At 41.4% G+C, this 26,845-nt stretch overlaps 2 protein-coding genes across 2 annotated transcripts; both read right to left on the bottom strand.

The window, feature by feature from the left end:
* Positions 1-11,812: 11,812 nt before the first annotated feature.
* On the bottom strand, positions 11,813-12,718 carry LOC130135972 (uncharacterized). The gene has a single exon (XM_056305888.1). It carries the CDS (start codon positions 12,716-12,718, stop codon positions 11,813-11,815), a length of 906 nt encoding a protein of 301 aa, XP_056161863.1.
* Positions 12,719-20,334: 7,616 nt separating this feature from the next.
* Positions 20,335-20,831, bottom strand: LOC130135990 (uncharacterized). Its single transcript, XM_056305926.1, has one exon. The coding sequence runs from the start codon at positions 20,806-20,808 to the stop codon at positions 20,350-20,352; it is 459 nt and encodes a 152-aa protein (XP_056161901.1). The 5' UTR covers positions 20,809-20,831; the 3' UTR covers positions 20,335-20,349.
* Between the last annotated feature and the right edge of the window lie 6,014 nt (positions 20,832-26,845).

Here is a 26,845-nt window from a genome sequence, read left to right as displayed (position 1 = left end):
CTCTGCCCTACTTTTAACACGTAATCTGAACTTTTGATAAGAATTTCGTCGAAATCATCGCCACAAGAAGTTTTGTAATGTATGACCTATAATTTATGATGATATGTTCGTTATGTGAGATGTTACAAAACTCGAAATATCAATAGGTGAATTGCAATTACAAAAAAAAAAAAAAGCTCAGAAGAAAACTAGAAATTCTTGAATTTTCACTTAAGCTCCGTTTGTTTAACAGAAAATAAAAGTTTGGAAAATATTTTATTAAAAACTATTACTTTTGCTCTTACAAAAATGACTAAAAAAAATATTTTTCATCATCCACGAAAATATGTAAATAGAATTTTTTGTCGATTATGAAAGCATTTTTCATCGATTAATTATTTCAATCGATACAAGTGATCGTTTTTAGGATAATGTTTTTCAAATCATTTATTTTCCGCGAAACTAATGATACCTTCAAAGGCAACATAAAAATGACATTTACGTCGGTTTCACTCATCCATCGCACCTGATACGTGGAGATCGGACGGTCCCCGGACATCCCGAGGTCTTCCCCAATGGGTAAGCGAGCACGGGCTCGAGTTTCCTCCACGTCGAAAAATTAGAACAAAAACCCAAAAAAAAGCATGGGAATGGAAATGAAAGCGACGAGCACTTGAGAAGCACGTGAGCAGCCTACGAAGCAGATGAATTTTTCAGTCTTGCGGGGCACCAATTTACCCCCCAAATGAAAACTAATTTTTCACTCTCTCTCTCTCTCGCTCTCTTTCTTGCTCATGAACTTCTTCGAGCTCTTCTTCTGATCCCCACCAAGAACATGGGGAGTAACAGCAACTGCCATGGCCGCCGCCGCCGCCGCTGTCGTCGCCACCTCCTCCTCTCGTTCTTTCGATGGTGCAATATAAAATATTTTGGGTTAGGTGTCGTATTCCGTCATTGTCGGCGGATTCGGTCTCTAATTTTTTATGGAGTGCACGAGATCTCTGGACGAAAAATTTTAGGTGTAAACATAGGCCAACCGCCTTGGCAATCGCTTGTCTAATCATGGGGCTAGAGAAGGAAGCCTCGTCCCTTCACTAGTGGCGTGACCAGCCACAATTTTCATCTGGTTATTGTGACGGACGACGAATCACATTTTGTAAAATCTCATGTGGGACTCATCGCGTGAGATCTTAAGACAAAAAAAAAAAAGGCATTAAACTTCCATGTTATAACGTACTCGCAATGTAAAATAGGTCACGTGAAATTCCGTAAGCTGTTTAGGGTCTGTTTGTTTCACGGAGAATGAACGATTTGGAAAATATTTTCCTAAAAATGATCAGTTATATCGCTTAGAATAATTAGCTAACAAAAAAATATTTTCATCATCGATGACAATTTATGCCTAAATATTTTCGTGGATGATGAAATTACTTTTGCCTATTTATTTTTTTGTAAACGATACAATCGATCGTTTTTAGAAAAATATTTTCCAAAACGTGGATTTTTCACGAAACTAATGAAAAGAAATTTTAAAAACAACGTGTCATTGAACTGTGGTGGTTTGAAAAAAATAGAGCTTGCCATAAAATTTATAAGGTATCTCAAAAGTCCTCCAGCCATTTTTTTAATTAAATCTTGATTAGAAAAGTAGAATTACTTTCGACATGTGAATCTGTTCCTTTTAGTGACAATTATGCTGAAATCACGGTCGCAAGAAGTTTCATAATGTACATGATTATGTACGCGTCGCGTGCCACGTTGCAAAACTCGAAATTTCAAGGGGTGAAACGCAATTATCCAAAAATAAGGGGAGAAGCAAACTAAAAATTTGTAAAATCGGCCGTTCAGCAGATGACATAGAAAGGGAAAAATAACACAAACAGTTCCTGAACTTTGGCTCAATGTGCAATTTGGTCCATGAACTTTTAATCTGTTCAATGTAATCCCTGAACTTTAGTCTAATATTCAATGTGGTCCATGAACTTTTAATTTGTTCAATGTGATCTCTGAACTTTTAGTACATGTTCAATTAGTCCCTGAACTAATGAAAATGTATAATATAGTCCTTGAACTTGATTTAATGGAAGAACTACATTGAACATTTTTTATAAAGTTCAGGGACTACATCAAACATGTACCAAAAGTTCAGGGACCACATCGAATATTTTTATAAAGTTCAGGGCCTACATTGAACAAATTAAAAGTTCATGGATCAAATTGCACATCAAGTCAAAGTTCAGAGACTGTTTGTGTTATTTTTCCCCACATAAAAAGTGGCGTTTAGACTGGTTTCGCTCATCAATCACACTCGCGCCTCTCCCGATCCCACATGATATGCCGGGACGGAACGGGTCGATCCCCGTGCGTCGCGAGCTTTGCCCCACACGAGCGCCCCCCAAAGAAAAGAACGTTCTTGTCATCGTCGCTTTTCCACCGTCTGAGACAGGGAATGGAAGACCAAGACCAAAGACCAGTGCCAAGTCCGCCGTGGTGGGTGGATGAAAATCGAACCTCCTCCGTCCCCCCACACACTCACACACGCTCTCTCTCTCTCTCTCTCTCTCTCTCTCTCTCTCTCTCTAACGAAGAACATGCCGAGAAGCAGAGACTGCCGCCGCCGTCTCCTGTCTCTCCTCCCATTGATCTTGTGCCTGCTGCCGTGCCCGCCGGACGTCCGCCCATCGAGCGGCGGAGAAGGCGAGGGGACGACGCCCGATGTCGTCGGGTATGGGTACGCGGTCGGGTCCGTGGCCGTCGGCCCATCGGGAATGGCGTTGGCCGCCAAGCTCTACCTCATCAATAGGACCTCAGTCTACGGGCCAGACGTCGAGAATCTCTGCCTAGTTGCTAGGTTAGAACCAAAAAAAAAAAATGAAGTATACAATATCGAAATTATCTGCACTATAGAACTTATGTTTATTATTTTTGCTAAGTTCATTTTTGCAATGGAATATATGAAAAAAAAAAATTAGAATTCGAAATCATTGTATTATTACAAAAATTTAATAAAGAACAATACGAAAAAATTATTAGTAATTGTTTTGCCGGTTTTATCCCGTCGAAAATCTTTCACTGAACGTTGCGTTTCGGATTTTATTAGAGGAGACTTGGGTCTTGAATCAAGTTTGGACAGAGAATGTCAAATGCGTTTATTAAGCCCAACTTATATCTTACTACTTGGCTTGATAATACACCAAACTCGACAATACTAATAATGGGATGACAACTTGCAAATACCGAGACCAAGCTATGTCGGAATCTAATCAACGACACAATTAATATGCGGCATTACCATTCAAAGTACGCCAGAATCTAATCAATGACGTAACTTGAGAGAATATGGCTGGAATCTAATCAACAGCCATATTTCAAGCACAACGCCGGAATTTAATCGACAACGCTGAACTGATGGCACAACATTGGAATTTAATCAACAATGCTAAACCTGATAAAGACTCTCGCCGGAATTGAATCTGAAAGTTGCAGCTAAAACTACTCCTAATACGCTAAGAGTAAGGATAGATAAAAGATGTGTTGTGTTGTTTGCGAAAAGGGTCCTCTCTACGTTGGAAATCCTTGAGTATTTATAGAGCAACTTAATAACTATTGACCGACCACTTCTCCTTGAAAGTCGTTTTCCACTTCCTTACGTTTCGCGCTTTAACCGCTTCCTGACTTATCGATGTTGCTTACGCTCCTTGGGCATCACGTAATAGCTGATTTTCTTCCATGTGTCTCTTTATTTTTTGCTATTTCCTAAAAGTCATTCTCTAACTTTCTTCATCTTCACGCCCACGGTCATATCTTTACCCTTTGACACGTGTAAATGAATTTTTTCACCACATGTCACCATGATTTCAGACTTATCGACACCATGTGCAAAACTCATGATTTTGGACTTGTCGACGTCACGTGAAAAGCTCATGACCTTGAATTTGTCGACGTCACGTGAAGAGCTCATGATCTTGAATTTGTCGACGTCACGTGCAAAGCTCGTGATTTTGGACTTGTCGACACTTCTATGACGTGTCCTGTCGATAATTACCTCAAGTCTTCTCAATGTCTCTAGGCCTGACTCACGGCCTTTTTCCGGATTTATGCCATGTGAGCCGTACTTTATATCCTTTGTGACTTATAACCGGCCCGCTCCCACCAGAGGTAATTTTGAGTGTCAACATATGCCCCCTTTTAAAAGGAATAAATTTGAATTTATTTCTTTAAAAGGTGTACCTTGTCTGTGTACAAATCCCTAGGCGATAATCATGCTTTTTTGTCCCTTGACGTCCTTTCGAGCAGTCCATACGAATTCTTCATCCAATATCCTTTGGACACGTCACCTTATATCTTCTTCGAACAGTCGTGACTTTTCAAATTGTCTTCTTCATCCTGCATTCTTGTAAAAGCTTCATTTCACCGCCGCGTCTTCTTCTTCAACCATAAAAATCCTTTCTTGAACCCTTTTCCGATCTTGATCCATCATTTCTTATGGCGTCCAAAAAGTCTGTATATTCGGCCAGCGATCACATCGCGGTTTTTGACAAGTTTAAAGAAGACCCGCGCGCTGGCAATTGCTTTTTTTATTTACTGAAAGCTGTCGAGGGTGAATACAACTGTTCCTCTCTAGGCCCCAGCTTCATGGACCATCTCAATATTCCTGTGAATCTTCAATTCCATTTCCCGTATAAGCATAGTGAGACTTTGGCATTGCAACATTCTTCTATTACGGATATGTGGTCCACCGGGTCTTCTCGATTTCGAAGTTTCCCCTCTTACGAAGAAGATTTTCACAAATGGTTTATTCGCTTGAAGGCTGACCAAGAAATTCAACTTTTATGGACAGCTACTGGGATCGACATCGCTCTCGAGGTCAGTATGTCATCTTATGACCTGGAACGTGGGTTATTGGGCTCCGCCATCACTTCCTGGTCCTCTTCCAACAACTATTTCTTTTTTCCTTGGGGACACATGTCCATCACTATGATCGATGTATTTGCCGTAGCGGGTTTTGAGTTGGTTGGTCATGCCGTCGAGGATTTGCCTGTACTGTCCACTCCTTTTATCTCTGAAGATGCTCTGTCATACAGCAATTTCTTGTCTCGATTTCATCGAACTTCGGGTCCCGTTACCCAGGATGAGCGTCTCTTTTTCTTGCTCTTTTAGCTATCAAAATACGTGTTTTTTAGTCCCGCCCTTAAAGTTTGCAAAGACTATCTGCAAATTGCCGCAGCCTTAGCCACGAGACAATGCCTCGCATTGGCCCCTCTTGTTCTTGCAGTTTTATATAGAGGCTTTACTCACGCCTCTCGGGCAATGAAGTTTGGGGATTCTGGAACCATCTCGAGCGCTTTTTGGATACTTCAAGCATGGATGGCTTTGTATTTCCCTTCCCTCTTTAGTAAAGGTGATTGTCACCTTCCTCATCTGTCTCTGCAAGGGTATAGAAGACCTGTACCTTTACCTCTGGGCTGTCGATTGCTAAACTGTGCTCCTCGACATATTGCTTCTCAAGCGCCTCCTTTTATCTTCTATCTTCGAGCTTTTCTTGAACTGAATCATGACCAAGTCATTTTCTTTAAATATGGCTATGGAGAGTTTGATTATTTGTTCGATCTAGCTCGATTCAACCTCTATAGGCCTTTCTGGACTTGTGCTTTATCTGCAGCAGATCTTCCCATATATACTTCATTAAAAGGTCGATTCTAGCCTGGGTTTGAGGTATATTCTCCACAATATTGTGCTAGGCAATTTGGACTCTGGCAAGCAATTCCCATGCCAATTCCTTATTCAATGGGCTTCTCGGAAGGAACCAAGAAGAAATAATATTCCCTTAAGAATCGAAGCCCACTTCTATGTTGTATTGAAATTGCTAACACAATGCGCACTCATTACAGTGCAGACCTGCCTAATGGTTTCAGAGCCCGTCCAGGACACCTTGCTGAATGGCAAACTTGGTGGTATTCCTTTGCATTTGAAAGTACATACGAAGAGGCCCTTCGGTCCGCTATTGGTCATGTGAAGCGGAATGGTTCTAAGAAACCGATTACCCGAGGTATAGACACCACCACGCTACGTTCCTATTCTGTTTCAATCCGGTGTATCTTCTAACTTTCCATTTCTTAACTCAAAAATAGAAGAAGACTCTGACGCAGAGGGTGTCGATGCTGCAAAAAATCCTACTGATGGTAAATCTCTGTCTTTCTTCCTTTGTGTCAGCTCACTTTATCCTCTCCTTTATATTAGTTTGTTACTTATAAGGTCTTTCTCCCCTTTGGACCGTCTCGAAGAAGAAACGTTGGAAGAAATTGTATCATTGCTGAAAAGGAAAAGGAAGAGATCTTCTCCTCCCTCTCCAAGAAAGAAGTCCAGCACTTTATCTATCGAACCATCTGCTGAGCCGGTTGCACGCAATGTGGCTTCTTCAGAACCCGTTACTTCTTTTGATAAGGGTCAAAGAGATAGTATCTCTGTTTCCACAACCCAGAATCCTGTTACCGCCTTGGCATCTACTGGTCTTCATTCTGTCGAGCCATCGACTGGCATTTCTAGCACAACACCAGCCGCAACCGCCTTGGTGTCTTCCGGCCCCTCTGTTACCAATTCAACGGCACCCCGAGTACGGCTCTTCATTCAGCCTAGTTCATCCACTATTGTGACCCCTGGTAAACTTTTGTTTTGTCTGGCGTATTCTACTTATCTTGTTTATTGGATTTATTTATTCTTCTTTTCTTTCCAGTTACACCAGTAATTGTTCCTACTTCTCCACTTGTCCGAACTGCTCCAATTCTTGACTCCACTGTAGGAACCACTTTCGCTCTTAATATGGTTGGATGCGAGACAGCTATGCTTGAGACAGATACGTGTCTTTCAAACATTACATTGTCTTCAATTCTTATCTAATCCTGATACTGAGATATCATTCCGGTTTTATAGCATGTGGTCCATCGACAAGTATCATGGTTCAACGGACCACTATTCCAGCCACTGTGGTCAATCCTTCCACAGTCTCACCGTCGACGTCCACTCCAATGTTCGTAGCCTCGGCTCTCATGACTAACTCTGCTGAGGCCTTATCATTGACGCCTGTCTCATCAACTCCTGACCATCAGTCGACTACCGCTTATGCGGGCAAGGCAATGCACGCTATAAACGAAGCTGAATTTATTTTGGCATTTAATTCATATGACTTGTTACCTCATTCTGGTCAATCAAAACTGGCCATTATCAAGAAGAAGATGGAATTGACGCGCTTTTTAGACTTCTCTATAGGAGGATTTGCGAGGATGTCATATGATGCCATGGCCTTAGAGCAATTCAAACTCCTCATTGAGCGTCTTGGGAATGACAATGCTGAAGTTGGATCTATTCTTCCTTCGGCACTCAGGGAACGACTCAAGGCTTTCTCCCAAGAGTTTCAGACTATGTTCAATAAGTACCAACAACTCTTGGGCAACGTACGAGAGGTGGCCATTCCTACTGAAATGCATGAAGAGCCAGCTAACACTGTGAAGGAGGCTAGTGAGACAGTAAACACTCGTCGCGAGTCCCTTCGGGTTATTACGAACGAAGTAAATGTCCTTGTCGAGAAGGGAAGGCATCTTACGACGGTCCTCGAAGAGACTCGTCAACGGCGAGAGATGAAGCTTCGTCAACAGGCAGAAATCGAGCAAGAACTGCGTCATCATGTCGGCATTTTGAAGGGCTTGAAGCAACAGGAGCACATGCGAGTATTAAACTCCGCAATGGAACAACGTCAAAATAAAAGCGCATGTATTTCAGAGATGAGTAGACTAGAATCTCAATTGTTTTTGCTCCAACGAGGGGTTCACGACTTTCTGTTGGACAAACCTTCTTCTCCTCAATAAAATACTCTTATTTTCATTGAGTGTCCTACATGTGCCACGATTATTCATAACCAATTTTGATAATGGATCCCGAGCCTTGCGCCTTCGTTCACGTGCACGTCACCAGTTAGTGGGCCTAACTCATCGGCCAAATAGACTAGTATAAAATACCTTATAGCCGTTGCTAAGCTTCATCACTCGTCCCATCATAATGGCTAACTTTTCTTTTTCCCCAACCAATGCTCAAGCTCTCCTTCGCCTGAATTGTTTTGAGAACCTTTGGAGTTTTGAACGACAAGGGCGCCTCTCCCTATCCTTTATGGATTACGATGCAAAAGCTCGTCACGTGATCCTAGGTCCGTATCTCAAATCAACACCTCCACCATCCATCTTTACCTAGCATTTTCCACGTCATTATAAGGAGGTTCTTCCCATTAGTCGATCCCGACTTAGCATCTCCACTTGGGCATCACCAAATTCTCGTTTCAACTCGTATCCGTGCTATGACGAACAATTCTCTCGGTGGTATCAAAGGATGAAACCAGAGATGTCCAGCATTTCGAAAGCGGCAAAGATAGAAGAGGCCTTATCACTAAGCTGTCTTTCCATAGATCCTGTGGAATATGGGCTTATCAGAGCTCTTTGCTGTCTCTGGTCACCATCGACTAATTGCTTTTCCTGCCCCCTGGTCCGGTAACCATCACTTTGCTCGATATGTGGTCACTGACTAGCCTATCACCTTTTGTGGAATTTTATAATCAGAAGTCGTGGTCATGTCCATATTTTTATGGTATTCCTTTCGTTGATCTCTCATTTCATGACTTCATCAAGGAGTTTAGCAAGTTAGACGGACCAATAACTCCTCAAAAACATGTTGCATTCCTACTTTGTTGGCTCTGTCGATATATCTTTTGTACTACTTCCATATCATATGGGTTTGTGGACATCGCATACGCCCTTACTCAAGGTGTTGATGTGGGGTTAGGTCGAATGGCCTTATTTGCCTTGTATAAAGGCTTGACCAATGCACAATCTTCATTGTTTAATGCGCACCCTGACCCTTTCATCGGTCCGCTGTGGATATTGCATGGTTGGGTTCGATCATATTTTCCTCATCTATTCACGTCTTACGGTTCTACATTCGTCGATTGGTATGATGCACATAAGCAACCCATAGAGATTGCTTTTGGTCCCCGTAAGTTTTGTAGCATTTTTCTCCAACCAATTGGAGGGCTTTCGGTCTTGGAGTACTTCCTAGGTATTATGCTTACCCTGAAGGACTTCATTTTTCATAGGTTTAGCGTAAACTTCGTGTGTGATCCATCGATTGTTCAACATGACACCTTAATATTTTGGGCAAGCATCCTCGTTCCCACCGATCTTCCACTGGAATTCACTTTTGGAGAAAGGTTTGGTATTGGCTTTGAGGCATACAACCCTCATTACTGTGCCCGTCAATTTGGATTGGTGCAAGGTATTCCCATGCTAATTATCTACTTGGTGAACTTCCCTTATCCTTTGTCTCCAAGGAATGATGCTCTGTCATGCTACAATGAGGTTGCCAAGTATATCCTGGGGCAATTCAAGCTTGTCGATAATTTCAACACTCCATCTAGTTCAATGTCATTTAATCAATGGTGGGATGAATATAATGTCTTGATTTTTCCTAAAGACCTGGATTCAGTTTTGTCGAGGATAACCCTGCTCCTAATGGGATTGTTACATCCTTTCAGGAGGTTTTCTATGTCCGATATGCCCTTATCTCCGAGCACGCCATCATTATCTTTCTCCGATATGGATGAATTTTTAAGCGAATCGATGGACGAAGTGAGTTCTACCATGGATCATTCTTCCCTTAAAACTCCTCAGGTTAACAACATTCGAGTTATTGGGGGTAAACAACCTTCGGTAAGCAACTTTTTTCCCTCTGCTAATCATGATGAAATTCGCTCGAAGGGAGCTCAACTTTGTGAGCTCTTAAAGGAAGGGTACGACGTTATTTGTGACGTCCCAGAGATCGAAAGCAAAGTTAAGTCCTTGCTTGACTATCTAACCAATTCACCGTACCCTATACCTTGTCGAGCTCTAGACTTTGCTCTTCATGAATTCTCTGATTCATTCGACGTAACTATGAAGGCTTTCAAGGCAGGGCTTGAATATGTTAATGATATCGAGGGCAAAGAGAAGACCTTGGGCCTCAAAGGAAAAGAGCTAGATGAGGCCCGTAAGGTCTTTGAGGCGTTCCGCATCAACGAAAGCATTTCTATGTCGACACTCTTTGATCAAAGTAAGGTCATACTAGACCTCGAAGCAACCGTGAAGCAACTGAACACTGAGGTGGAGGACAGCCAAGCCAGAAAGAACGAAATTCTGGAATTAAACTGTGATCGAGAAGTCCAACTTCACGGCTTCATCTTGGGCCTTGAGCAACATTTCATTTAATTTACAGCTAGCACCATCTTTTCCTTTCTTTTCCATGCCATTAATGCCGAGAATAGTACTGCTGTAAATATTTCTACTGCTCTGCTTTTCCTTTTCCTTGAATATTACCTGAATAATCATAGTCTGTGCCTGCTTTGATGACCTGTATGGTATTATTGACCAAACTACCCTTTCTTTATGATCTCGAAAAGACGTCTGTGTGCAACCTTCTGCACTTGCATTTAATGAATCAGTATGATACGTAATCAATCTATATCGGTGTAATTTGCTTTTGCCATCGTGTGGGCATGCGCCTGAGAATAGTTAAATCCCATCAGTACACGTGTAAACCATCGAACGGCTGGGAGTAATCATCGGCACGTTTTTCCCAAATCTTGCTTCGTGACCTTCAAGGAATGAATACCCATTACTCGCAACGTTCCAATCCCTGTATCTTGGGCTGATCAAACGGATATGAACGTGCGAACCGAGATATTCGTCACGTTAGTTGATCTTCTCGTACCGATTCGTGAAGATTTGAGACTCAAGTCGCGGGCTATAAATAGTGGGTCAAGACTTAGACCTCAGCAACTTTGAATTCTGACTCCCCATTCTCTAGAGAAATCTCTTTTCTTTTATTATGCCGATCGACGATGGAATCCAGTGCCTCGTCACCAACCTTGAGTGCTCGCAAGTTCAAGGCTTTGTGGAAGGAGATTATCTCTTACCTGAGCCTGACCTACGCCGTCCTGGTCATCAAGCCCCAGGCGGTGGCCAAGGTCGAGAAGCTGATTCACAAAGGGAGACTTGATGACTTGCCTTCCGATCATCCTTTCCTTGCTGACTACGAGGAATTTGTGACCGTTTTCGGGCACGGAGTGTCTCAGTTTCAAGCCAATGGGAGGGCCATCACTACATACCTCGTTACGGAACGCTTGTCCGAGAGTCTCAAGGAGGAGATCGAGCATGCTGATGTAGTGTACAGCACACTCTCTGACATGCAGGGCTAACTCCACTCCTCCCGAGAGCATCTTGACAAATATCGGGAGCTGATTGTTGAGCAGATCCAGAGGGCGGAGAAAAGACTGAGGTGAGGAGTTCCTTGCCCCGAAAGGGATGAAATCGAGATTGACCTCTCTATGGATTCTCGTTGTGAAGTTTTTGTCAACTCCGCTTCCACATCCTTGGGCACAATGGCCGAGAAGTCGGATGAACTGGTAGAGTCCCACCTTGAACTTATCCGAGGGCTTAACAAACGGCTGTCGAACCTGGAGGAGATGCTCCCCAAACTCGAGAAGGCCAAGGAGCAAGCTGAAGTGGCGAATCAGCGCCTGGAGGAGCGGATGCAACACTTTGTGGCCCGTTCTAGAGAACACGTCGGTCTCGGCCTGGGAGAGTGAAAATGGCTGGCAGGTCTGGGTTCGGAAAGAAGGAAGAAAGGAAGGAAAAAAGAAGGAGAAAGAAAGAAAGGGAAGAAGAAAGAGATAGAGGAAAATAGAAAAAACCAAAAATATTTTATTTATTTATTTATTTTTTTGTAGTCTGTCTTTTGTTTGTGAATGAAGCTGGACTTATTCGGAATTTTCAATCTTTTCTTCCTCCATGTCTCGCATCTCCCACATAGTAGGATAATACTTCTTCAAATATTTGCCATTGATAGTACGGGGAAACTCCTTTCCGTCGATATCCATTAATCGATAAGCATTTCCGACAAATGCTTCAACTATCATGAATGGTCCTTCCCAAGTTGGTGACCATTTACCAAATTTTTCACTGTCCAAACTCGTTGGCAAAATGGTCTTCCAGACCAGGTCACCAATTTCAAACTGTTTATGATTTACATGTTTATTATATGCTTTGGCAACTCTATCTTTCTGGAGGATTAGATTTTCCAAGGCAATCGCTATGTTCTCTCCCAATTCATTGACGTTGGCGAACATTAACTCATCATATTCCTCCTTGGCCAAGTTATTTTGGAGTCTGACTCGTAAGGATTGAATGGTAACTTCAACAGGGAGAACTGCCTCTTGTCCATAAGTGAGCATATATGGGCTAGTTCCTGTAGCAGTCTTTTTAGACGTTCTATAAGCCCATAATACAGTTGACAACAACACATCCCACTCTCTGGGATTATCCTCAAGGTGTCGTTTAATTAGTGCGATGATGGCTTTGTTAGAGGCTTCAGCCTGGCCATTGGCTTGGGCATAATAAGGAGTTGAATGAATCATTTTGATGCCTCTAGCCTTGGCGAAACTAATCACCTCTTGTCCCGTAAAAACCGTACCTTGGTCAGTAGTTATAGATTCTGGAATGCCAAATCGATGGATAATACGCTCCTCGATAAACTCTTTCATTGTCTTTTGTGTTATACTTTTATACGAGACCGCTTCAATCCACTTGGTAAAATAGTCGGTGGCAACCAAAATGAAGCTATGTTTCCTTGACGAAGGGGAGTAGATTTTTCCTATTATATCCATCGCCCAGCCCCTAAATGGCCAAGTTTTGATGATAGGTTTCATTACGGCTGCAGTAACATGTTGAATGGGTCCGTACCTTTGACAAGCTTCACATCCCTTAGCATAACTTATGCAGTCTCGGGTAATAGTTGGTCAAAAGTAACCATGTCGACGGAGCAACCACTTCATTTTTATTCCGATTGATGGGCTCCACATATGCCTTCATGAACCTCGGCCATTGCTATCACAGATTCTTGTCGTCCCAAACATTTGAGTATTAGCCCATCCACAGTCTTACGATATAACTCATCTCCAATCATCAAATAATTCAAGGCTTTTCTTTTGAAATTTTTATCAGTAGAGACTGGGTTGTTGAGATACTCTATAAATGGAGTTCTCAAATCTTGGCTTACTACTTCGTCAACAGTCGTGTTGTCGACAAGAGTTTCTGTCGATTGTGTAAACATAACTCTATTGTTCATCGATGGTAGAACCTTGGTCTGGGTAATCATATGGCCAACAAGCTCTTTTGATATTTCATAACCGGAAGCCATTTGTGCCAAATCATTGGCCTCCGCGTTATGCTCTCTTTTAATATGGATCAACTCAAAGTCGTCAAAGTGATCTAGAAGCTCTTTGGCCAGTGAATAATAAGATATAATATTCTCATTAAGACACTGGTACTCCCCAGATAATTGCTTTATCACCAATTGAGAATCCCCTATAACTTTGACGAAACGTATTTTCATGTTGGCCAAGATATTTAAGCCAACAATTAAGGCCTCATATTCGGCCTGATTATTGGAACATTCGAAATTCATTTTGAACATAAGTTTCGTTTTCTGTTCATGAGGGGATATTATCATGATCCCAGCCCCAGCAGATCCAGGGGTACTGGATCCATCGAAGTAAAGCTGCCATGGGACCACGTGAACGTATCCCTCACAACTTTCATCTCGTGCTCTAGGATATTCCGTAATGAAATCTGTTATGGCTTGTCCTTTTATTGCTTTAAGTGGTACATAGACCAAATTTATTTCGGTCAAAGCAAATGCCCACTTGGCAATTCGGCCTTTAACAATAGGCCGAGTCAACATGTACTTAATCATGTCTACTTTACATATCACATATACCGTAGTCGGCAGCATATAATGACGTAATTTTGTACATGCATAAAACAATGACAAGCATAGCTTCTCAATCGCAGTGTATCTTGTTTCAGGATCATTCAACATCCGACTCAAATAATACACCGCTTGCTCTTTGCCTTCACCATTCTCCTGCGCCAGCATGCATCTGATGGTAGTATCGGTAGCGGCCAGGTACAATTTCAATGGTTGACCCGCTCTTGGCGGCATCAATACTGGCGGATTAACCAAGTACCGCTTAACTTGATCAAAAGCATGTTGATGTTTGTCTTCCCATATAAACTCTTCTTGACTTTTCAACTTCAACAATAGGGAAAACACCTCAATTTTTCCTGACAGGTTAGCGATGAATCGACGCAAAAAATTTATCCTTCCTAAAATCATCTGAAGTTGCTTTTTGGTTCTGGGGGGCGGCAATTCTAAGATAGCCTTAGCTTTATTCTTATCGATTTCAATTCCTCTTTGATTAACCAGGAATCCTAAGAAGTTACCAGCCCTTACTCCAAAAGCACATTTCAATGGATTCATTTTCAGGTCAAATTTCTGCATCCTAATAAAAGCTTGTTCTAAATAATTTAAATGACATACCTGGTCTGATTTGACAATAATGTCATCAATGTAGATTTCCATAAATTCTCCAATCATGTCATGAAAAACAAAGTTCATGGCTCTTTGGTAAGTTGCCCCTGCATTCTTTAATCCAAATGGCATGACGAGCCATTCAAAAGTGCCAATGGCCCCAGGACACCTGAATGCAGTTTTATGGACGTCCTCTTTAGCGATGAATATTTGATTATAGCCTGAATGACCATCCATTAATGACATAATTTCATTTCCAAAAGCCGAGTCAACTAACATATCCGCCATTGGCATCTGGTACTCATCCTTGGGCGTAGCTACGTTAAGTCTCGGAAATCAATGCAGACACGTAACCTGCCATTCTTTTTCTTTACCGGAACTATGTTAGACAACCACTCGACGTACCATGCCGTTCTAATAAATCCTGCTGCTAGCAATCGCTCGACTTCTTCTTTTACTTTAAGGATAACCTCCGGAAGGAATCGTCTGGGCGGCTGTTTATGAGGCCTGAACCCCTTTTTTTATGGGTAGTCGGTGTTCAACGACATCTCTGCTTAATCCTGGCATTTCTTTATAGTCCCAGGCAAAACAATCCCTATACTTCTTCAGGAGTCTTATTAACTGAGCTTTGAAGTCATCATCGATCAACGAACTTATGTAAATAGGTCGACGTTCATTGCCTAGCCCAAGGTTAACCTCTTATAACGGGTTTTGAGCTTCAATTGATTTTTCAATTTCTTTTATGGGTGACTCTTCAAACTCAAGGATTCCATCGACAGCTTCTGTGGATTGTTCTGCGAGCTCGACCCGATAGACCGAGTACCTCTCAATGAGGTCTTTTGACAATATAAGGTTCTCCATGAACAACCTCATTTAATTGTACTGCCAGTTGACTCTTCGGGACCCACTCAACGATCCGTTTGTCGAAACGGCAGTAGGCAATACTATTGGGGTCAACGAGAGGTGACTTACTGATGGATATACTGTCTTCTAGTGCCAATTGGTGAGTTGGAGATGCATGTGCATAGGTTGTCTGTGACTTGGTGTTTGCTTTGACGTATTCTACCTTATCTCCATTCCAAAATGCTAGCATCTGATGGAGAGTTGATGGTATGTATTGATTACCATGGATCCAATCTCGGCCCAATAATAAATTTTTAAGATCCATTTGCATCAACCATACAAAAGGACGTCCTGGAAGTTTTGGTGCCAACGGTCAAGTTAGTAATGAAAATTCTTTTAACTTCGGAGACTTCTCCAGTAAAGTCGGACAATTGGATGTTCGATGGAATAATCTTCTCATCACGCCTTCCCAGTTTCTTGTAGAAATGATATGGGATGAGATTCAGTGTAGATCCCCCCTCCACTAACACTCGAGACACCGGTCGGCCATTAACTTTTGCGTTGATATTCAGAGCCCTTAAATGGTTTGAACCCTTGGGTGGAGGCTTCTCGAATTCAACCACCTCCTCTATATCAAAGTGAAATTCTACTTTTTCTTTCTCTTCCATTGTAATTTCTTCCGGATGACCTGGCTCCACTGTCATAACCCGAAGGTTCGATGGAAGGCATACTCGAACCATGCAAGAACTCAACGACGAGATTGATCTTGACAATTGTTGTGGTTCATACCGCGCAGGCTCAACGTCTTGCTTTGGTGAAGATTATTGAGGTCGACCAGATGTTGACGCTTGAATTCCTGGTTTTCTTTTCCAGACTAAGTTCCTACGCTTATGATACTTTGGCTTGACCTTTTATTCTGCGATCAAGGTTGGTTTAACCTGCTTGATGTGAACTTGTCTTACTTGTTGTTGGAGCTGATACTCTTTTCTTTTCCTCAGCATTCTCCTTTTTTGAGTCCGCGTCAGATTTGAACTGCGATTCTGAGTTCGGCGGGTCTCATACCATTGACCTACAAATGGGTCTCTTGGCACTTTCAGAGTTTGTCGACGTAGTAGATGAGGGTCTGTGCAAAGATCCTCTCGATCAGGGAAGTTAGAACCCCATCCACTTGGCTCAATCTTCCCATTGTATGAAGGTGGTGGAGCATAATTAACATAATAATCAAATTTACCACTAGCCTCTCCCAAAGTACCAATAGTCGGATCACCTTCTTCGTACCTTTGCTTGAATGACTTAATAGTCTTATTATGGCTTCGTCGGCCTCTATGATGATTAACACCCCTAGAAGGAGTTTGTTCATCATGTGAATCAGTGAGGACCAAATCGGGGAATCCGTTGACAACTTCACTAGGCGGACGTCTTCGACTGTTGGAGTAATGTTTCTCTTGTTCCAACAATCGTTTACACTTTTCGCAAAAACGATATGGCTGATGCTCCCTAGTCTTTGTCCTTAATGACACCATCCCTGCCATTATAAGAAAAGGATCGACATCAACTTCCATCAGGGACTTACCTTTGTCCTCGGAGAATTTTATTTTCCCTTGCTTAATAGCTTCCTGGACGTTTCTCTTAAATACAAGACAGTCATTGGTGGCATGGCTCCATGAATGATGCCATTTACAATACTTCTTTCCCGCTAATTCTTCTTTGGTGGGTAAAACCTGACCCTCCGTCAGTCTGATCTGTCCGTCGGCTAATAATAAGTCAAATATTTCCTCTGTCTTATTTATATCAAAAGAATAAAAAATGGGTTCCTTAGCCTTGGACATGAGGTTGGATCTTTCTTTAACTCTTGCTGGCTTTAGAGCCTAATAGATGTATGGCTTATCAATCACCATTTTAGCGAGAACCACATCTGCTATATCTGTTGATTCAGTTTCATCCTCGCTCTCATTAGCATCAGCCCAACGAACTTCACCCCGTCGACCATACCTTTTGTCTTTTTCCTGAAGGAGACTTTCATGCTTAGTAGCTATGGTTGACAACTGGAACAGATCTGAATATGGTTGTCCAACCATTCTTTCTCGGATTTCAAACTTCAGTCCATTAAAAGCGAGGTCCGCAAAAGTCTTTTCAGGTAAAGGGACTAAACACTTATTCCTTACCCTTTTAAACTTGGAAACGAACTTATCGATAGATTCATTAGCTAACTGTCTCATGGTCGAGAGATCAGCTACCGACAAATCCGGCACAGCCCTTTGAAATTGGCAATGAAATAACCTTTCCATTTGTTCCCATGATGTAATCGAATTTGCAGGTAAAGCAGTATACTAGGTAAACGCGATTTTTGACAAGGATAAGGGAAATAACCTCAACTTCCAATAATCAGCATGAGCCGCATCACCACATTGAGCCAGAAAACGATTAACATGTTCAAAAGCGGACTGATCTTCTTCTCCAGTGAACAATGTAAATTCTGGCATTTTAAAACCCCTTGGATATGGTATAGTATCCATCCAATCAGGATATGATTTTCTATAAACTTTTGGGAGGTATCTCATATCATGGCCATATCCCCTCATCACAGGGTCCACTACTAATTGATTTCGTAGTTGACCCACGACGGGCATAGGAGCTACAACATAATTAGGTGGCAATGACTGGTTCAGATTCTGATGAGGCAATTGGTAGAATGGCTGCTGTGGTAACTGTGGCTGCTGTTGAGGTGGTGGCTACATTAGCTGTGGTACGTTGTGAGCAATCATATGTGGGTTGACTGGTGGGTTTAACTGTGCTGGCAATGGTTGGTGAACTTGAACATTTTGACCCATAAGGGGTGGAAAATGCTGATTTACGTTAGGCACTACAAGCTGGGGTGCCTGACGTTGTGATTGAATGTTTATCTGTTGTATCTGCTCTTGCCCCCTAGGCAAGGGTGTTGCAAGATTCTTAACATCTAGGACTACAGGTGGAGGATTTACCTGGATCACAGGGGGGCCTTGCACCTGAGTAACCTGATGTCCTCTTTGGAGGTTTTCATCGATCACCGACTGTCGAGCAATTCCTCCATTTGGGTCCGCGCTAGCGTGAGGTAATCCCTCGCTGGGTGTTATTGGCAAGGTTTCTCCCCTTGGTAATATTCGAATGGGTGGGATCGTAGACGTACTTTGCATCATTGTTCCAAACTATATTGCAGGACCCCCCAATGCTGACGGAGATCCTGTTCTCAGTTGGGTCGGTGCGATGGACGCCCCATGTTGACCTTGCGTGCATTCATGATAAGTGTTAATGATCGAAGGCCTAACCACTTCAGTCATACGCCTTACTACATAATCAACGAACTCATGGTAGAAAGTGCAACTAGTGTGAGCTCAGTTTGCCTTCTATCTTCAACACGCTGCCTCGACATATCTGTAACCTCCTCTCGAGATTGGTTAGCAACCTCGGTATGAAGAAGTTGAGCGGATGATGTCTCGGCACGGGTATTATCTTCTGCCATCGATGCAGCTTGCTCGTCAGTAGTATTATCCGAGTTGTTTCTACTCCGGGTGCATGGCATAGCACTCTCTCTACTTAACTCAATAAAGGTCCCACTAGGAGTGCCAAAAAGATGTTTCGCCGGTTTTATCCCATCGAAAATCTTTCACCGGACGTTGCGTTTCGGATTTTATTAGAGGAGACTTGGGTCTTGAATCAAGCTTAGACAGAGAATGTCAAATGCGTTTATTAAGCCCAACTTATATCTTACAACTTGGCTTGATAATACACCAAACTCGATAATACTAATAATGGAATGACAACTTGCAGATACCGAGACCAAGCTATGTCGGAATCTAAATAACGACACAACTAATATGCGGCATTACCATTCAAAGTACGCTAGAATCTAATCAATGACGTAACTTGAGAGAATATGGCTGGAATCTAATCAACAGCTATATTTCAAGCACAACGCCGGAATTTAATCGACAATGCTGAACTGGTGGCACAACATTGGAATTTAATCAACAATGCTCAACCTGATAAAGACTCTCGCCGGAATTGAATCTACGACACAGAATTTGAAAGTTGCAGCTAAAACTACTCCTAATACGCTAAGAGTAAGGATAGATAAAAGATGTGTTGTGTTGTTTGCGAAAAGGGTCCTCTCTACGTTGGAAATCCTTGAGTATTTATAGAGCAGCTTGATAACTGTTGACGATCACTTCTCCTTGAAAGTTGTTTTCCACTTCCTTACGTTTCGCGCTTTAACCGCTTCCTGACTTATCGATGTTGCTTACGCTCCTTAGGCATTACGTAATAGCTGATTTTCTTCCATGTGTCTCTTTATTTTTTGCCATTTCCTAAATGTCATTCTCTAACTTTCTTGATCTTCACGCCCACGGTCATATCTTTACCCTTTGACATGTGTAAATGAATTTTTTCACCACGTGTCACCATGATTTCAGACTTATCGACACCATGTGCAAAACTCGTGATTTTGGACTTGTCGACGTCACGTGCAAAGCTCGTGATCTTGAATTTGTCGACGTCACGTGAAAAGCTCATAATCTTGAATTTGTTGATGTCACGTGAAGAGCTTGTGATCTTGAATTCGTCGACATTACGTGAAAAGCTCGTGATTTTGGACTTGTCGACACTTCTATGACATGTCCTGTCGATAATTACCTCAAGTCTTCTCAATGCCTCTAGGCCTGACTCACTGCCTTTTTCCGGATTTATGCCATGTGGGCCGTACTTTATATCCTTTGTGACTTGTAACCAGCCCGCTCCCACCAAGGGTAATTTTGAGTGTCAACAGTAATAATGCACAAAAAAAATTATAAATATACGTAAAAGAGAAAAAGGAGGAAAATATTTCGAAGTTCGAATTTTACTAAGAGGGTTGCTGCTGAAAAGAGAATAATCAAATTTCAATATCGAAACATCGCGCGAGATTAAATTAAGATGCTAGTTTACATACTATTTATGCGATATTTTGTGAGATAAATAATTAGGGATATTTGACAGAGAATATAAACAATTTGAGAATTAATTTAAATGGTATAGATATAATTTTCTTTTATGAAAGAAAAAAAATAGCTAATTTTGGCTTACGTCATCACGGTCGTCTCCTTCCAGCTTCGAAGCGGGCGGCCGTCTCCGAGTCCGAATCACGAACGCCGACCACCGCCGGTGGGAAGTCCCCGACGACCTCTTCCCTCGCCGGTCCCCCTCCCCTCCCAACCAAACCCTAGCTCCGCCACCACCGCCGCTCTCCGGCTCCTGCCGCCGCATCTCCGCCGCCTCCTCCGACCTCGTCTTCGTCCTCAACAACACCACCCCGTTCTCCTTTGCCGTCTCCCGCCGCTCCTCCGGCGACGTCCTCCTCGACACCTCCGCCGCCGACCCCTCCGCCTTCCTCGTCTTCAAGGACCAGTACCTCCAACTCGCTTCGTCCCTTCCTCTCGGCCGCTCCTCCCTCTCCGGCATTGGTGAGCACACGAAGCCGTCGCTCCGGCTCCGGTCCAACCAAACTGTAACTCTGTGGAATGCCGACATCGCCAGCTCGAACCTCGATCTCAACCTGTACGGGTCGCATCCGTTTTACATGGACGTCAGGTCGTCCACGGCCGCGGCGGCGGAGGAGCTGGGGCAGGCACGACCTACGGCGTTCTGTTGCTGAACGGCAATGGCATGGACGTGGTGTACACTGGCGATAGGATCACTTACAAGGTGATCGGTGGGAAAGGAATTCAATGAGACTGAGAGGGCAGGAGTCATACAATGATGGAGAAGCAAAGTCCGGACAGAGAACAGTGAAAACTGTTGGAAAATCGAGTGATAGCGGAGAGTTTGTGATTGCTGAAGTCTCAGGATTGTCATTTCTGTTGGGAAAGGAATTCAAGTTGGAAGTCATATTGAGCCAATCTTAAGACAAAACATCATCAGGAGAAACCGGTCAGAGTGTAATAAAGAATAAAAGCATGCCTACAATAAGTTCTGTTTCCAAAGGACAAAGCACGCCAGTATCAAGCCACTTCCTTTGCATCACTGGCTCTTTCTTTTCCCCATTCGAATGTGAGTGTGCAGCTTCTGAACTGCTTAAGATCCCTAGATAAAATTTCTTCTTATTTTTTCCTAAGAAAAGAATATTTTGAAAAAGAAGAAGGAGAAGGAGAAGAAGAAATTGGGTATTCTTAGAAAAGCATGTGGTGATATTTTTGTGGCAACAGGACTGATTTACTTTGTAGAGAGACTCCAAAATTGGGCACTCTTAAAAAAGCATGTGGTTATATTTTTGTGGCAATAGGACTGATTTACTTTGTAGAGAGGCTCCAAAACAACGAGAAATTGTTCAATCAGTACTAAACCTATAGTATGGATGTCAATTTTGTCTAGAATTTTTCAATTTTGTCAATTTAGTCTTGAATCATTGTGTGAAATTCCAATGTGGTCTTTTTGGTCAACTTTCGCCGGAAATCGCTAATGTGATAGTGTGCCACAGAAGACGGTTGGCGATGACTAGATCGCCACATCAGCTATTTCTGTCGACATTTGATCGGAAGGACTACATTAGAATTTCGCATGAAGATTTAAGACTAAATTGATAAAATTGAAAAGTGTAGAACTCAACTGGTGTCCGTACAATAAGTTTTGGATTGATTGGGTAATTTTCCTTCCAAAAAATTACAGGGGTGGACTAATTTGATCTATATACAAATATTGACATGTGGCATTCTAAAATTATTCAAATAAGGGTTAATACCACGAAAAACTCCAAACTAGTACACCTGTGACAAATTTACTCTCAGTTTATTTCCGTTAAATTTTACTATCGAATTGCTTTGTTAAATGACACACGACAGTTGACTGATGTGCTAGTTTTATGTTTTACCATCGGTTTGCCACAGGTATACCAGTTTGTGTTTTTTTATGGTATTAATTCAATTTAATGAAAATTAATGAAGGGTAAATTTATCACAAAAGTACCAGTTTGGAATTTTTAGTTGTCAAAATATTAGTTTGAGGTAAATTTGTCATAGATGTACTAGTTTTTGGATTTTTTGTGGTCAAAAAATTAGTTTGGGTTAAAATTATAATAGGTTTACCAGTTTGGGGTTTTTCGTGGTGTTAACCCTTCAAATAACTAGTGGAAAACCCACGCCTTGAGGAGAGCCATTTGAATGAAAAAAAAGAGGGTCCATGTAGTTTTGGGGAGTTTACTTTGTTTTTGCAATAATATTAGTCTTCCTACCATTCATCGATAAGAATAAAATTTTTCATATTTCCATTCCAGACAAGACCTAAATGACCTTGGTTATCATTTATACATAAATATATGTTTGTACAAGTCTTCAGAATTAATATTAACTACTTCACTTAAAATAATCGAAACAATTTTTCTAGGTCGATATTCAAGAGTTGAGATTGACATTCGATACGAATAGTCTCCCCACAACCTATACATGGCCTAACAATCAATGTGATGCTGCCTTGTGCATATTACTAAAATAGGAAGAATTTCATGAATTGTCTAAAACATTTTCCCAGTTAAACTAGTGAGTTAAATCGACCAAAAAAAAAAACTAGTGAGTTAAAGCTATAATTAGAAAATTTTAAAATTATACACGTTTTTCTAAAATTAATCATTATGTCTTCATGAATCTGAATTGAAAATGTCAACGCCATTGGTGCCTGGGGCAACTTGCGAAACCAATATGGCCGGATAGGTTCCAAGTTGGATAGGGGTCGCAAAATATGTATAAAGTTCTAAAATTTCTAAAATTGATGAGTACAGGATATGTTCTAAGGTTTTGATCTACTTATAATTTTGTTTTTTCTCTGTAAATTTTTTCATGTTCGGATATGAGAAATTGTGGAAGGAAAATTTATTATTTGTATTCAACTTTTCTTAATGTCTTTAAATATGTTGACATTGGATATGAACATGTACTTTATAATTATATATATAACTCTATAAACCCTCAATGACTATTCTATCCTTATTGATATATTTCCTAACACTACCCCTCAAGTTAGGATATAGATATCAAATAATCCCAACTTGTTACATAAAAAACTCACTATGCTCCCCCATAAGGATTTAGTAAAGATATCAGCAAGCTGATCCTCGGTCCTTGTATGATGAAGAATGATCTCCCCTTTTTGAACTCTTTCTCGTACAAAATGACAATCAACCTCAATATGCTTGGTTTCCATTCAATGTGCTAGTTTGCTCATGGAAGACAAGATTATTTGCAATATGAATAGCTAATTGATTATCACAATATAATACCGATGGATATGATGTTGACATACAAATTTATGACAATAACATCCTCAACCAGAGCAATTCACTCGTCACATGTGTCATAGCTCTATATTATGCTTCAACACTTGATTAGGAAATCATATATTATTTTTTGCTCTTCCAGGCAACTAAATTACCTCCAAGAAACACGCAATAGCCCGACATTGATCTCCTATCAGTAAGACATCCAGCCCAATCTACATTAGAGAAACCTGTAGTATTCTGATTTCCATGATTCTTGAAAAGTAGTCATTTACCAGGTGCTCCCTTCAAATACTTAACAATTCGAAGCATAGCATCCTAATGCGTAGTACAAGGAGAACTTGTGAATTGACTTACTACACTGACAGCAAAAGATATATCAGGTCTTGTGACAGTAAGATAGTTCAACTTACCCAATAATATCTTATACTTCACTAGATCATGTAATAATTCTCCATATTCTGCATGAAGTTTCATATTGGGTTTCATAAGAGTATCAACAGGCTTTGCTTCGAGAAATCCAACCTCATCAAGAATGTCAAGTACATATTTTCGCTATAATGAATTGATACATGCATGTAAATAGGCAACTTCAATACCAAAGAAATATTGCAGACGTCCCAAATCCATAATACTGAATTCTGTATGCAGAAATTGTTTAAGTCGTTGAATACCATCTGAATCACTGCCAGTTATGATAATATCAACCACATATACTACCAAAAGGATATAGCCAGCTGAGGAGACAGAAATAAAGACGGAATGATTTACTTGACACCGCTTTAATCCAAACTTGATAACAGCATCACTGCACCTACCAAACCAATCACGAGGAGATTGCTTGAGTCCGTACAAAGCCTTATTTAAACGACATACCAAATTCTCCCCCTGAGTAACAAACCCAGGTGGTTGCTCCATGTCCACATCCTTAGTTAAATCACTATATAAAAAGGCATTTTTGACATCCAACTAATGAAGAAGCCAGCCAAAGTGTGCCATCAGGGATATAAAGACACAAGCATATGGAATTTTGGCCACCTGTGAGAAAGTGTCATCATAATCAACACCACACATCTGAGTATATCCGTTTGCAACCAACCAAGCTTTCAATCGATCAAGAGTGCCATCGGGATGAACTATAACAATAAAAACCCAACGACAACCAACAGGTTGTTTCCCCGCAAATAAGGAAGTGAGTTGCCAAATATGATTCTCGATAAGTGCCTTCATGTCATCCTCCATGGCTTGCCGCCATCTAGGGTAATTAAGAGCTTCAGTAACACTACTTGGCACAGAAACAGAGGACAAGGACGAGACAAAGGTAGAGAAGGTAGGGGATAAATGATCATATGACAAGAAATTGGAAATGGATGATGAGTACAAAAACAATTAGAATAGAAAAGGCGAAACAATGAAAAATTTCAGTACGATCTTTTATTAAGAATAATCAAGTCATTCGGGAAAAATCATTCACGAATGTGACAATTTGTCTGAAACAAGAAAAATCCGAAACACAACATGGACCACGTACATCTGAGTAAACTAGCTCAAAAGGACTAGACACACGACTCTAATGCGAGAAGGAAAAGAGGTCCTATGGTGTTTACCAAACTGACAGGCTTTAGACTAAAAGGAACTCATAGACTCAGACTCAAGAAATAAACGCCAAAGAATGTTCGGTGGCAGATGACCAGCACGACAATGCATCCAATACACATCAAAGGATGTGCGCTTCACAGCTACATCAGCTAACACCTTCTTGTCAAGGTAGTATAGATCATTCAATTCATGTCCCCCACCAATCATCTGTCCAGCCCTCAGATCTTGAAAGACATAATGAGAAGAGGAAAAGGTCACTGAGCAATTTAGTTCTTTAGTTAAAGTACTAGCAAAAATCAAATTATATGGAGATTTTGATAGGTGAAGGACAGATGGCAAAGAAAGAGAAGGACTCAAATGAGCAACTCCCATACTAGTAACCTGAGATTGTGAGCCATTCGCTAATGTAACCGAGTTTGGCAATAAAGGAGATGTAGAATGAAATAAAGACAGTAGATTAGAGTTACCAGTCATTTGATTGGTAGCTCCAGAGTCCATAACCCAAGAGTCAGATGCTGTAGAAAACAAACAAAATGAACTATCTTTGGATGTTTGTGCCAAAGTTGAGGTGGGAGCTGAAGATCCTGTCATCTGTTGAGCACATGTCAATGTAACGGAATTGCTTGTATTTTGCACAGTAATTGAACTTGGTGGAATCGGTGAGGAAGGAACGAGAGAATTTTCAACCTCCGCACATGCAGAAAGAGTTGGTATGAGTTCTAGGCGAAGAATATAACAATAAGCTTCTGTATGTCCGGTTCTTTGACACTAATGGCAAAAGAGTGAGCCATGACCATTCCCAGAACTAATGGCACCACGAGTACTAACCCCTCCATCACGGACTCCACGGCATCCACTATGAACAAAACTGCGTCCACGACCTCGGTAACCACGACCCTAACCTCCACATCCACTAGGACCATGGGAAAGCATAGCACTCGTCTCCAAAGTCAGCGTGGAGGAAATCTTCTTATTGATTATAGAATGGAGAGCCTAAGAGAAGATTTCATCCACTGTAGGAAGAGAGCTATATGTAATATGTTGTCGAAGAGATGAATACTCAAGCCCCAATGACTTGAGATATAATATCACCGGCAAATCCTCTTGGCATTTGGCCAAAACAATTAGGTCATTCGAGGCAAGAAGATAAGTATCCAATTGCTTACAAAGGGTCATGAACCGAGCATAATGATAAGATAAAGATTGATCTCCACGCTGAATATCAAATAACGCTGCCCACGTGTCGCATACCTGCATCATATTATTTTGCCCAGAATAAAGCAATGCACATTTCTCCCAAACTGCCTTAGCAGAGTCACACTGAGTAAAGTGAGGACTGACCTTAAGGTTCATGCTATTCCATAAAAGAGTCCGAATCATTGCATCTCCTACAATCCAATCGGCAACTTTATCCTTGTCAGACGGTAGTGTAGACGCAATATAGTCAAGTTGCTTGCTATTAGTAAGATAGACCTTGATCGCTTTATATCAGGACAGATAATTAGTTCCATCCAACTTGACACAAGTTAATTGAAAATGACCAGAAGTCGATGTAGAAGTCGCCATCAGTGAATAAAAAATGTGATTGAGCCCCAAAGATGAACTTCACAACAGCCAACACTTAATTCCTGTAATCCAATCAACCACATAGTAATTTCTGAAAAAAAAAAAAAATTGGGCTCAATTCAACCACCACTAATCGCA

The sequence above is a fragment of the Syzygium oleosum genome, unplaced genomic scaffold (assembly GCF_021117445.2).
Source record: "Syzygium oleosum isolate NSW1041296 unplaced genomic scaffold, Sole_v2.1 Sole_v2.40, whole genome shotgun sequence".
Taxonomy (NCBI): domain Eukaryota; kingdom Viridiplantae; phylum Streptophyta; class Magnoliopsida; order Myrtales; family Myrtaceae; genus Syzygium; species Syzygium oleosum.
Note: the sequence above shows the minus strand (reverse complement) of the source record. Positions and strands in the feature narration are given on the sequence as shown.